Source organism: Ixodes scapularis, unplaced genomic scaffold (genome assembly GCF_016920785.2).
Source record: "Ixodes scapularis isolate PalLabHiFi unplaced genomic scaffold, ASM1692078v2 PGA_scaffold9__187_contigs__length_104089568, whole genome shotgun sequence".
Classification (NCBI taxonomy): domain Eukaryota; kingdom Metazoa; phylum Arthropoda; class Arachnida; order Ixodida; family Ixodidae; genus Ixodes; species Ixodes scapularis.
In genome coordinates this window covers 66748939-66762241 of record NW_024609884.1, presented here as the reverse complement: position 1 = coordinate 66762241, position 13303 = coordinate 66748939, and the positions used below count along the sequence as shown (strand labels likewise).

The window sequence follows — 13303 nt, the reverse complement described above, 5'->3', positions numbered from 1 at the left end:
AAAAAGTCTGACATACTGGGACAGAACGTTCTGTAGTATTAGCGAGATTATCGCATATTGCTTTGAACCCGAACAGGAGCATCCTCTTTGGCCATCGATCATCTCCTGCTGGGTGAGGCTCTGCTCGGTCTTTAACGTGCACATGGCCGTTACAACAACGGCGTAGAAGCATGGCACCGGAATATTCAGTCTTCGCTCGGGTTTCAACATTCTGACCCGTACCGACTCATCGAGGCCTTGAAGACACCAAAGCATCGTCCAGCAGAAGATGATCCACGGCCGAAGAGGATGCACCCCATCGGGTTCAAAGCCATACGCGAGAATCTCGCAAAGACTACAGAACGTCCTGTCCCAGTATGACGCACCGCCCCTCATTGACACTATTTTGAGCTGTCGCTCCTCTTACTGCATGTGAGCTACGCGCTGATATGAGTGCATGTCAAATAAACCATTTCTTTAACAGATCCACTAAACTCGTCAAGTAACAAGGTGCCGGCATTTGTATCCATATAAAACATTAACGGATTAGCAATGAATCAGTCATTAGAAAGACGCCAAGAGGTTTAGTTTCATTGTTTTGCGGTGGGAACGTTTTATATTACTAAGGATGCAGGAAAAGCTATAAGTAGGTAATAAAATATAACGGCGCAGGGAATATAAAGTCATACAACAGTAGATAATAAAATGCAACAGCAATACACATGTTCTGCTGTACAGGTTTGCAGCAACTACGTAATTTATGCCCGAGCTGCTAATAATGTGTCCTGCAGCAAAAATAAGCATGCATTTACGGACTTGTTTTTTTTGCCGTGCAGTTTTGTCGCGCGTTCTTTTTTCTTTTTTTTGCACGTGCTCTTCTGTCGCTTTGCTGTTTTGAAGCCGTGTTTCTTGTCGTGTGCTGTCTTATCATGTACTGTTTTGACGCGTGCTGTTTTGACGCGTGCTGTTTTGACCTTGCTGTTTTGTCGCGTGCGGTTTTGTCGTGTGCTGTTCTGTCGTGGTGCCATTTCCAGCATTCTCTTTGATGCTTGGGTGATTTAGCAGAAGGTCTATCGCGAGCGCTCGATCGATCGAGTAAATTGCTACCGTAATCACTCATGGTTGCTCATTTCCCGATCTGCGATTTCTGAGATCCACCTCTTTTGAAATCGTGGTTCCAGAGGTTCTGGTATAAAAAAGCCGTTGACAAATCCCTGTAACGCCGAATTGGAGCGCAGCTCTTGAGGAGGAGGAGTGAAGGGTACTGAGGGGAGGGTAGACCCCTCCTCCTCCCCTCATTCTTTAATATGCTCCGGGGGGCGGTCACGTGACCTCGGGGGGGGGGGGGGTGTCACGTGACTTCGGGGAGGGGGGTCACTTGACCTCGGGGGGTCACGTGACCTCAGAGGGGTCACGTGGGGGTCACCTTGGGGTCACGTGACCTTGAGATGACCTTGGGAGGGGTCACGTGACCTTGGGGGTCACGTGACCTTGGGGAGGAGACCACGTGACCTCGGGGGTCACGTGACCTCAGAGGGGTCACAAACTTTTGTCCAGAGCGATAAACGAAACTTGAACTACTTTAAATCTATCCAAGTCAAAAGCAGTCCAACTGTACGCAAGGTAGTAGCAGCACAAAACTACCAAACCGCAACCTGTTTTTCGATTTAAAACGCTTTCCATTTCTCTTTTTGGGCAAGTGCTGGTGTGACCGGGAGGGAGGCGGAGGAGTAGGGACCGGGAGGGAGGCGGAGGAGTAGGGGCCGGGGGGGGGGGGGGGTAGGGAAGGGAGCCGCGAGCCGCACTTTAACACGGGAAGAGCCGCATCTTGGCCACCCCTGGTCTAGAGTCTAGATAGACCAGCGAAGGTTGAAGCGGAAGAAAGGCGAGACGGAAAAGGGTCGTACCGTTTGGCCACATCCAGAGGGTCAAACTTCCCCTTGGCAAGGAGAGACCTCGCGAGGCAGAACGTCATAGCGCTGTCGTCCGTGTAATGGTACTCGCCATGCCCTGGATGAACTGCGGTCGAAATTAAACACAAATTAAGAATAAACATTCGTGTCCGTCACTCTCAGAACGAGCACTCATACAAACTGAAACCAAATGATCGCTCATCGACGTCTCCGCTGACAGAGCTAACGTTGATAGGCGGTCATGAAATAACGACCACTGGTACTAAACACTCTATCGTTTCAACTTATCGCCGTTACACGATTATTATACTTCGTTTCAGCTTCAGACGCGCAGCAGACGCTACGAGCTGATGGGAGCAATCAGAGAGCGTAAAAAGCGCACCCCCGTGGAGTCGGATGTGTTTCTTTACGTGTTCTATCATCGCTGAGCCAATCATAAACAAAATAAGACCCAGTGACTAGCACTTTCCACGCGGCTTGATTGGAACCATTACCTCTAACGTCGGCTGCGTCTGGACTTCAGCTGAAACGAAGTATAGCCATTGGATGGAACAAGTAAAAAATAAACAAACAAATAAACAAATAAAATTAAAACACAGCGTAAAAAAAGAGAAAAAACACGAAAGAAGAAACACAGGTGGAGAGCCGGTGCGCTTCACCTTTACCCTCTTCCGGATTTCCAGTTTAAGGTTTTCTTCTTTTTTTTTTTCTTTTTTTTGTTTTCGTTAGATGCGTGGGCGCATCTAACGAAATTCATTCGAGTAAGGACGCTAGATCCCGCTAGCTCAGCTGAGCTCGGCGCAGCGTTACCGTTGCCAAAGGTACAGGGGCGATAGCGTAACCCCAGCAATTCAAGAGGAGATGGAAGAGGAGCTCTCCCGTTACCCAGACCCTCTTTCCTCTCTTGTGTATCCCAGACGTCACTTATTTCTGTCGCCCGCCACGAATAACCCGTCACTCAAAACTCGTACAAAAGCGGGCCCCTCTCCGCCGCCTTTGGCTCTCAAGAACCGCAGTAAAACAAAGTCCGACTCCTTGCGGAACATTACGAATTTCCCCTTATATGTAGGGAATCGGGATATCTGTAGGGTGCATTTTTGATTAAACATACGATGTCAAGAGGTATAAGACGCCTAAAGCATCACTTCTTCCTTTGACAACCAAATCTTGTAAGAACTGCTTCGCGCGGTGTATGAACAATGCGCAAAACTTTCTTTCTTTCTTGGTGTACAAACGATTATAGTGACGCGAGACATCGCTTTTGTGCCCATTGTGGATTATCTATCGCCTCAAAGTTAGTACAAAGGAACCTCTCCCTTTTCCTTCCTTTCGGCGTCTTTTCTTCCCAGGAGTTTCCCACCAAGATAATTCTCCGACAGGAGGCGCCACTCTGCTCAAAAAGCAATACGCGGCATCATTCAGTTATGCCCGCTTAAGTGCTCGCACATTTACAAAACACTATTAGAAACATTTCCCGAGAGAGCGCTTCTCGATCTTCAGAGGAGTTTTCGGAGGTGCTGCGCAACCAGCCGTCAGTGGCGAATCCAAGGGGGGGGGCAACGGGGGCGGCTACCCCTCCCCCCCCCCCCCAAACAAAGTCGACCCCCCTCCCTCCCCCTTTTCATACGGAAAGAATAAAAACACAGAAAATATACGAGGGACAGACACACACAGTTCTTTCAACGAGCAACTACATTTAAATGATGCCCATTACACTATAATGAATCGCTTTGGTCACAGAGAAAATTAAGTGAAGACGAAAATACAAGAAGATACTAGAAAAAGAAAAAAGTAAAGATAGCTGAATTTAACTTCCTGAAAAGAAAGAAGAAGAAGAAAGTGGATGAGATGTTTTCTATGACAATTCCGGCGCTAGGAAATCTATCTCTGATGTCGCTAACGACATCGAGGGCTCGGAAACATTGTCTGTGGCAGTTTTGATCTTAAATGCTTCGATTATCTCTCGCCCATACTTGTCCTCGTGTGAGCTTAGCACGGTAGTGTTTTCATAGCTAGGATGCACCATCAAACACTTCAACAAATACGTCAAATGCCCAAGAGAAGCCAATTTATTCTGTTCCGCTCAGTTGTGGCAGACAATACATTGGCCAGATGGGGCGATGCCTGAACGTTTGCCTTAGAGAACACTTTCTCGAAGTCAACAAGGCGTCATCCGACTCCTACCATACGATTGTTGTCCATGCCCGCACCTGCCAGATTGCTCTCCTAGCTATGAAAACACTACCGTGCTAGGCTCACACAAGGACAAGTATGGGCGAGAGATAATCGAAGCATTTAAGATCAAAACTGCCACAGACAATGTTTCTGAGCCCTCGATGACGTTATCGACATCAGAGATGGATTTCCTAGCGCCGGAGTTGTCATTGAAAACATCTCCTCTAGTGTCTTCTTCTCCTTCCTTTTCAGAAAGTTAAATTCGGCTATCGTTACTTTTTTTCTTTTTCTAGTATCTTCTTGTATTTTCGTCTTCACTTAATTTTCTCTGTGACCAAAGCAGTCCATCATAGTGTAATGGGCATCATTTAAATGCAGTTGCTCGTTGAAAGAACTGTGCGTATCTGTCCCTCGTATATTTTCTGTGTTTTTATTCTTTCCGTGTGAACTGTACTCTATCCAACGCGCTCTGCTACGTGTCCCTCCCCCCTTCTCGGAGGGCAATTTGACATGGGTGGACCCCCCTTGCACAAGAAAGAATGGGAGAATAGTATCCTAAAAAATTTTCCGCCCCTCCCCCCCCCCCCCCCCCCCCAAACAAAAAAAAAACAAAAACAAACTGAGTTCTGGATCCGCCCGTGCCAGCCGTTTACCTTTGGACGGATGAAAGTTCCGGCCCGGCTGGGCACCGGCCACAACGGCGTGTTTCAGCAGATTCTGAAAGAAGGTCTTCTGGTCCGGGACGTTGGAGCCCGCGAGGTCCGTTTCGAACGGCGCACCGAGGCAGTCGCCGAGCAGCCCGCCGACCAGGCACCCTTGAAACTTTTCCTCCAATGTCGGATCCGTAGCCATTCTGCAGCACTGCAAGGTGGACAAGACAAACTACATCTATGGTCGGTGATAGCTTAAAGGGCTACTCCACCGATTTTTTCATTGTCTCCGATTTGCTTGAAATTTTGCTAAACTAACCAACAAACATCGCGAAAATAGTATCCCAAATATTAGGTCAAAATATTGTTTTTTCGCGAAGTTATTGAATTTACAGTTTTGGTCCTCACTGTGTTTTTCAAGCTCGAAGTCTCTACTGGCAACAATGAAAAAGTGACGTCAGTGGAAGGCAGGGGTTCACTCTTTGGGCTGTAGATTTCGTTTTAAACTGATTCGAAGCAGTTTCATGGTGTCAAATGAATGCTTGGGAAGCTCGCTGCAGTACCCGCGCTCCAGCACGGAACGAATGATTGGCATATTCTATTTTTTGGCTGCTTGCTCGACTGGCAAGCCTGCCTGCCACTGACGTCACGGCCCTGAAAAGCGCGCGTATATTTGAATGTTTGTTTTTGCATCATTTTTATTTGCCGATTTCGCAATAACTATTATGAATTTCGCGATTCTAAATAGCATACCGGAGAGAGTAAAGGCCGGGGAGTCAGAAAATATAGTTAGTTGAGGTAGCTAAAAAAATCGGTGGCGTACCCCTTTAAGATTTCAGGGAAAGCTCCTCGCAACTCCACCAGCGTTCACTCTGGTGAAGTAGAAAAAGGTGGGAGGAGCTTCGCCTGATATCTGAACCCTCTTCTTTTGGTTCACTGTCACTACAACGGATAATCGCAATTACGGCTATGTGGGTAATACGACGGATACTTGCATCGCGACTAAGCGCGGAATACGACAATAATCGCATTATGATGGACTGACTCAGCACAACACAGGGTGACGGACAGTCGCGTTGTGACTAAGCGTGCCCCTCGGCGAGCCATCACGGCACGGCGGGTGGCCGTGGGACGACTAAACGTGCATTACGACTAACCGGTCCTCCACCAGCCTACAGGTGACACGATCCGGAGCGTTCAGTGCGTTCTGCCACGAACGCGCTAAACGTCCTGGCTCAAGGAGCGAAGAAAAGGCACATATTTGGCATCCTGCTTTCTGTTCCCGTCTCATCCAGCAGTGGGAGATTCGCCGCAATACAAAGTGCAGCTGACCGGGCGCGAAAAGGTCACGTGACGCATTTGAGAACTCGCGCGCTACCAAATTTTCGCGTCGGGCAGAAACTCACTTGTGTCAAGGGAGACATGTTTTTGTGCGGTGGCGCCAATCTTCTGGAATGAGACAATCGCGTGCTGCTCATTTCTGCCTTTCCCTGCGTTTGATCTCGTACCTACCACGAGGACCCATCGCGGCACTACGCCGCTAGGATCGCTTCGATTTTGCAAGGTCTATTTTATCGAGGGGCTTTATATTCGCCCGCACCTGCTCGCATGAAGGAAACAGAGAAGAACCGTTTTGGAAGGCCACTCTTGGAGCTTGTCAAGTGATAGATCCAAGAACGTTAGATAAGGCGATGAAGGCTCGTTCACACAGTTGCGTTTGACTGCGTTAAGACTGCTTGCGTCGAGCTGTTACTATGGCGACCCTTAAGACGAGCCAATGGGGAAGCGCCGTGCTGCACGAAGCAGCGAAGTCGACGCAACTGCGTGAACGAGCCTTGATGAGCATCGGGACAATCCCTGAAAGTGAACCAACCGAACGTAACGCAACGAACAAATATATGGCTCGAGATACGCGAAAACAAGGAAAATATGCGTAGACTTTGACATTATAACTCAAAATTACGCAGCTGCGCGAACTTGCAGCGTTAAGTGCCACGTTACTGCGACAGCCAGCAGAACATGTGAGTGACTGTATGAACCCACGTGATGAGCACGGTCTAAGCCTCGGTAAAAGGACAGAAGCGAAGGGAAACCTTCACCCAAACAATAAAAACGTACGAAAGCGGATTAGAGTACGGCACATGCCGTGAAACTAGGAATGAGAAAACACGTGATCTGCAGTTTGTTGTTTGGATAGCCCTTTAGTCGTAGGAAGCTGTCAGTCCTGTTGCGACGCTCCGTCGTAATCCACTTCTAGTCGTAGGGGGCTGTCAGTTGTGTTGCGGCACTCCGGCAAAATCTGCGCTTAGTCGTAAGGGGGCTGCCAGTCCTGTTGAGATGCTCCGGCGTGATCCGCGTTTAGTCGTGCCGCGACTGTTAGTCGTGGTGGGATGTTGCCCTTTTGGTTAGGTAACGCAGCGCAACCCCATCAACTTCTCAAGTTGGCAGCATAGAGGCAAGCGAAGTACCGGAACGGTGGTCTGACGGCGCACGTGACAGAAGGAGCCCCAAGGGCGCGTAGGAGTTTGCTTATCTTATCCAGGTCGTCGGCGCGCAGATAAGCAAAGCTTGGACTACCCCACCTGGACAAACAGACGTGACTTTTCGCGGAAGGGCGGCATGGCGCGCTCTTTGGTCACGGGCGTGCGTCATGCTCTGACGAATACTTTTACAGTCCATGAACAACCACTGTGGATCCAGCAATGCTTTATGGCTCTCGGGAAAGGCATTCTTCCACATAAAACCCAATAGACCTTTCCGGAAATACATGGCGCCCTTATCGTCCGCTTGACACACTGCGACGTTTCGATGTACGGCACGCGAAATTTTCGAGTAATCGAAAACGAAGTTCACGTTGGTTTAACATCTTGTGATTTCAGAACGCAGAGAGTGCTGAATGAATGCAAAGCAGAGTATGTGATGGCCTATTTTTCTGTTCGCTTTATTTTTCGAGTGTTCTGAACTCCTGATGATAAGAGAAAATAAATCGTGCCGCACGTATAGATGTGCAAAGCGTTCGAGTCGGCCCGAGCGTACATCGAAACAGCCCCACAATTCCCCTCGCCGCGACGTCTCCTGGTATTTCCCGAAAAGGTCATTTTCCGCGATGTGGATTGCCAAAAATATAATAATAATAAGGAAAATATTTCTTATCATTATTTACTTTCGTTTCGTTCTGCTTCAATCCAGCGCGTGCGTGTTCCCGGTGCGATCTACGCCTACAACTGGAACCATTGCGAACACGTTGCAAATCCGAGCGCAAAAGAAGCGCCTATCGCAGTCAGCGGCATGCGTGACACCCCGCGACAACGAAAAATGAAAGTCGGGCTCTTTCCAGCGCCGTGAAAAGGTACACCTTGAACGACCGCTTGCTTCCATTTCCGGCATCCGCGCCCAAGCGCGGCTCACACTATTGCTTCAAATTGCACGATGTTGTGTCGCTGACGTGGAGTACGCGACCGCGAGCTCATAAAAACAGTTGACGCGGCGTCATGGAAACCGCCCCGGTCACAGACAGGATCTCGACAAAAATAGCTCATCTGGCGGTATGTTTTCGCTAGCGCTAACACTTCAGGCGCCCGCTTATCCCAGGGAAGCGCTTCAAGTCTTGTATACCGTGTACCCTATCGAGGTCGAGTAGGTGGACGTTGGAATGTTGTCGTTATCCAAACTACGAACTTGACAAACTAGTTCTAGTAAGGCCGCAATCGGCGGTTGTCACGCAGAGAAATGCTCCAGCATACGACGGAAATATTCAACGCCATGGATTCTTTCCTCGATTGATAAGCGAACGTACGGGCGGATACTGAACGTAATCAATTCAGCGATGCTGTCAAAGGAACTTTTTGTTTCTTGCTTTCTCCAGCTTACGACAATGTGACCCTGGGTAGAGCTGACATGCCGAGCTCAACGCCAATTTCATGTATACGTAACTGTAGATGCGAGTGACCTCATAGGTTCGAAAGCAAGCAACAGCTTCATATCACGCTATCCACAATCCAGCAGGCCGACTAAATCAAGGGTTCGAAATGGTGTCCAGTGAGGACCTGCGCTAATGCATGAGGTCCAACAAAATCACGCGTTTCACTTTTCCAACACTTAAAATTGTGCACGCCGACCGCTTGGAGAAGGGTCGAACGACGTTTTAGCGAACGCCGACGTTTCATCGAATGGCACTTCAGCGAATAGTCGGAGGCCGCGAAGCGGCGTTTACGCGTGGGTCAGGTGGTTAACATTTTTCTAATGAACCACAAGCGGCGTGAACGCAGGCACCCCCCTCGGGGTACGTTTAAGTTATTTGCTAAAATGTTGATTCGCTCAAATGACCGCTGTTTGCTAACACGTCATTCGTGATATAGACCCGACGAGCCGGAAAATTCGGCGCCTGCACATAGAAAGTTCACACTTTCACCAAATATGCATTGCGCAGGAGAGTCTCCGTGTGAAACCTTAGGTCGTAGTTAATTCTCTTCCTGCAAAAAATTAGAGTAAACAACTTTCAGAAGTCCACGTTAGGACCGTTCACAGTCGTACGACCGAGATACCTTAACTTTTAACTTGTGGTGCAATCTCCCGATAGGCGCAGCGAGCAGACGAAGATACTGTTGTCTGCTCGCTACGCCTATCGGGAGGAGGCGCCAAAAGTTAATGGCGTCGGGAACTCAGTCGTCTGCGAATGCGCCTAAAATCAGGGTCACTGCTTATACATCATACAAAAGACCGTCTGTATACAGATTCGAACTCTAGTCACAGCGAGATCCGTGCTTCGAGTGCAGCATGGCAATAAGTTTAAAGGCCGATGTGCGACCTCGGTTTTCTACAGGGAAGATAATCTTCTTAGCGCTCCCTTCTCCTAAGCTGCTAAAGGAGCCAAGTTAGGGCAAAGTAAAAAGTGGAGAGGATATAGGAAAGAAAGAGGCGGGTAAAAGTGGATTGCACGAAGTGTACGTCGGCCTTTAAGGAGGAAACTTGGCACGCAGCATTCGAACAACGGATATTGTGGTGATTCGTGTTTTCAGACTCCCTTTTGTAGGAGCAGTGTGACCCTGGCCTAACGTGGACCTTGGGCAGTTTTTTGCTCTTTTACAGGAAGAGAACTGCGCCTTCAAATTTCCCCCGGTAAAACTGACCTGCTCGTGGACATTCGGCGAAAGTTTGAGCTTTCTATATGCAGGCGCCGATTTATCCAGCTCGTTTTACAGCAAAAGGTCCGCCTAAAACACCCTAAATAAATCAAATTAAAAAAATGGGGCTGCATACGTTTTGCTGATTAGATTGAGACGAACCCCGTACTTTCCTTTTATTTGCTTCTACGCATGTCCCTAGTCAAACGCTGTTCTCTTTCCTTGTGTCTCATTTATTGGCACGATGAACGCGCTGAGCCTAAGTAACAAAGAACTTGTGTCAATAGACTTGCTCCTACCATTTCTTGGATATTCCTGGAATACTTCCAGAATGCACGTTTAGGTAATTTTACTGTTTATACAGGGTGTTTCAGCTAGCTTATGCCAAGATTTAAAGATAGCTCGTGCATGCAACGCGTGTCGAACCAGCGCAGCATTATTCATAGTCCTATTGCGCAAGTCAAGATTTTCATGCGATATGCCAATCTGGCTCATTAATATAGATTATTTAGCTAACGTTTTCGATATTCATTTGTGGGCACACCCCCAATACAAAAGTTGTAGAGCTTGTTGAGAGACATGCCATCACGAGTGTCGTCTTATCAAGGTAGCCTTTGGGTCTTTTTTTCTTCAGGCTTAATAAAAGCGCGCGCGCAAAACAAATCTTACGTGATTACCCGCTAGCGAACTGCGTAGTTAGTATTTTTAGTCACGTGGGATTATTTGAAATATTGCGCGCTTTTTTAGTCCTGTGCGTGTTCTTTTGTTCTTCGGTACCGTGTGTTAATGACCTAAATTTAATTGTTTGTTAGTTGTTATATTATTCATATTGTAGAGTTGTTATGCCTTTTACCAATTACTTGGGGAATACAGGACACTACCTGAGAATACAATGGCCTCGGCAAGGACAGGATTTACGTAGTTTGGGCGGGTAGACGTGTCGCAGCGTCGGGGTTTTTCTCTTCTCAATCGGGTGGTTACTGACGCCATCTCTCGGTGTGGCTTATTTGACTATCGGAGGAACTACGTCCATAGATGCACGCTGCGTGCGCGTTGCTTCGCATCCGCGACCCCGTCGACCGCACCGTATTCCCAGGCGTCGCCTGGTTACGTACTCTGGCGGCGAGAGAAGGGAGTCAGGGAGAGGCTTCGCCAAATAAACCACTCCACCAGGAGAGGATTTGGCGCGGCCGTCGTTCTATCGGATGCAAACGAGGAGAGTGTGCTGTATTTCCCCCGAGTAAAGTATTTAGTTTTACCACCTATTTTTTTTTTTTTTTTTTTGTATGTGTCTTTCCTTTTTGTAAACGGGCTCTGGGGATACGCAATCAGGAGGAATTCAAACCGGAACCGATAGTCGAATCAAAAACCGATAAAGAACGAATTTTTTTCGGTAACCGTAACTGGAAGGACCCGATATTAGATTTAGCGATAAACCAAAAACCGAAATTGGAAAAAAAAATAAAGTGCGCCGAACAGCCTGCTTCTAAGTAGCTCGAGCTTCAGGTAGCACTGCTGCTCTAGGGGGTAGCCTATGAAAACGCTACAACTGCCTATAATAGCGGCTCGGACCAATTGCATATTGACAAATAACATCAAGTAAGAGTAATCCCGAAAAGTCAGCTTGAAACGCCAAATACATTTGGTAGAGTAATGGACGATTGTTGAAGACTGCAGCACGAACTATTCCGATATACTTGTTGTAAAAAAGCGCCCAAATTAGGAAGAGCTGTAATGCCATAATAATAAACAATTTGATCATATCTGAAAAAGACTCAATTAAAAAAAAAGCCTGTAATTCAAATGCCCAGCTTTATGGCATATACGACACACGAAAATGAAACGCGTGTTTCTTGGTGTATGTTTCAGTTCTTGTTTTCGTAGTTTAAGTTCGGGTTTCATACGCGTCATGCTGCTAACTAGGAGTTTTGAATTTTAGCTTATATATATATAAAATCAAAGATAAATGTATCCCGTATATTATTACAGCGAATGACAAAATAAACGTTCACCAATCACCATTAAGGCCATGAAATTATTAGATTAACCTCCGGGTCAGCCGATTAATGCATTCATCGGTCAAAAGAGGACCCTTCTACGGCACGGGCACCATCTTAATCTCGCTGTCAAATATAAAGCATTGAAGCACTGAAGATGTACTTCGTCTCCTGCCGTGTTGTCCAAGTACTAACCTTTTCACGCCTAGATATACGTAAATACAGAACACCTAAGACCATCTAGCCTCAACGAACTTGGCGTCCTGCTGAAGAATATTCCTTAATTGTTAATGGTTCTGTGTTAGAACTGCTTCCCATGCTGCCTCTGGTAAGGGCCGGTGTGAGAAATCGGTAAAGGACTACGATACTTTTTCTTCTTTTCTCTCTGCAATCTTATATTTGATACAAATAAATGTTTCTAAGTACACGGTACACATTTGCGCTTTTCAAGTGATTAAATATGCTGGCAATTTTACGACAGAAATAAGGTGGATACATTTATTTCTTTGCATCTTTCTGCTTGTGCAATTAGCCCGTGGCATTGGAATATATACCAAAGAAAATAAAAATCAAATAAAATAGTCTCTTCATCAGTTATTATTCCGGCATCGCTAAACCTATTGGAATGCCCGCAATTCCGCTCGCAAAATGTATAATCTGATATTTATAATTTTGCAATTCTTTGCCAGTTTGATCATCCATTTTACCTAAGCCACAGACCTTCCGGTTGTCACCGAGAAACACCTATAAACATCCGTCAGTGTCAGAAATACAAAATCGGTTAAAACCGGAAAACACCGATTTAAGCAAATTTTTGTTCTAAGCGAGGACTGTTTTTGTTGAAACCCTCCCCTTTTTAGACGTTTGTTGGTCCCGTACCTAGAATCAAGCACCCTAGCTGTCAGTCCCGAATTAGTGGAATCACTGACCTTGAAGGACAGCCGCACGAGAGTTAGGTTAGCCGCTCACCACTGTATGATTGTCACAATGTCTGTTTCATTCAGGTCAGCGCTGCATGACAGTGTTCGAAACCATACTAAGAGTCAAGTTATCGGCTGAACCTTGCGAAAGAAGCAAGAGTAATAATTTAGCTTCCTCACGGCGGAAATAGTTTGCTTAAGAACAATGTAATTTCTGTCATTACACGGAGCACAAAAAGCTCCGGATGAATGCATTCAAAAGTACCCGGACTTTGAGCCGTGTTTGGACTCGTTGTTGGTGGTTTGCAAGTAGTGGCGCGTGTTAAGCGCGAAGCGTTATAATATTGTGTGCAAGTTGTAAAATAAATTTAAAGGAGCTGTGCAACGATATTCAATTGGAATGTTTTTCTCTCTACACGAGCTTACTGCCACACCTGGGACTCAAGGATACTCACACGCTACGCCATTGGCCAAGAAACTCCTTTGTTGCGGTGTTATTTCAAGGACAAAAGCGATCATTTTCATTCAATCCCTCCTTTGCAAAAT

The 13303-nt window shown here is 46.8% G+C and overlaps 1 protein-coding gene across 2 annotated transcripts in view; it reads right to left on the bottom strand.

Moving 5' to 3' along the window:
- Positions 1 to 13303, bottom strand: part of LOC8052725 (ADP-ribose glycohydrolase ARH3) — an 87499-nt gene that overhangs the window by 11053 nt on the left and 63143 nt on the right. For both annotated transcript variants that reach the window (XM_029969195.4, XM_029969188.4), the window contains exons 2-3: positions 4721 to 4928; positions 1887 to 1998 (exon numbers count right to left, since the gene is read on the bottom strand). In XM_029969195.4, coding sequence (XP_029825055.1) covers positions 1887 to 1998; positions 4721 to 4919 — 311 coding nt within the window. In that variant the 5' untranslated portion in view covers positions 4920 to 4928. The remainder of the gene's footprint in view (positions 1 to 1886; positions 1999 to 4720; positions 4929 to 13303) is intronic.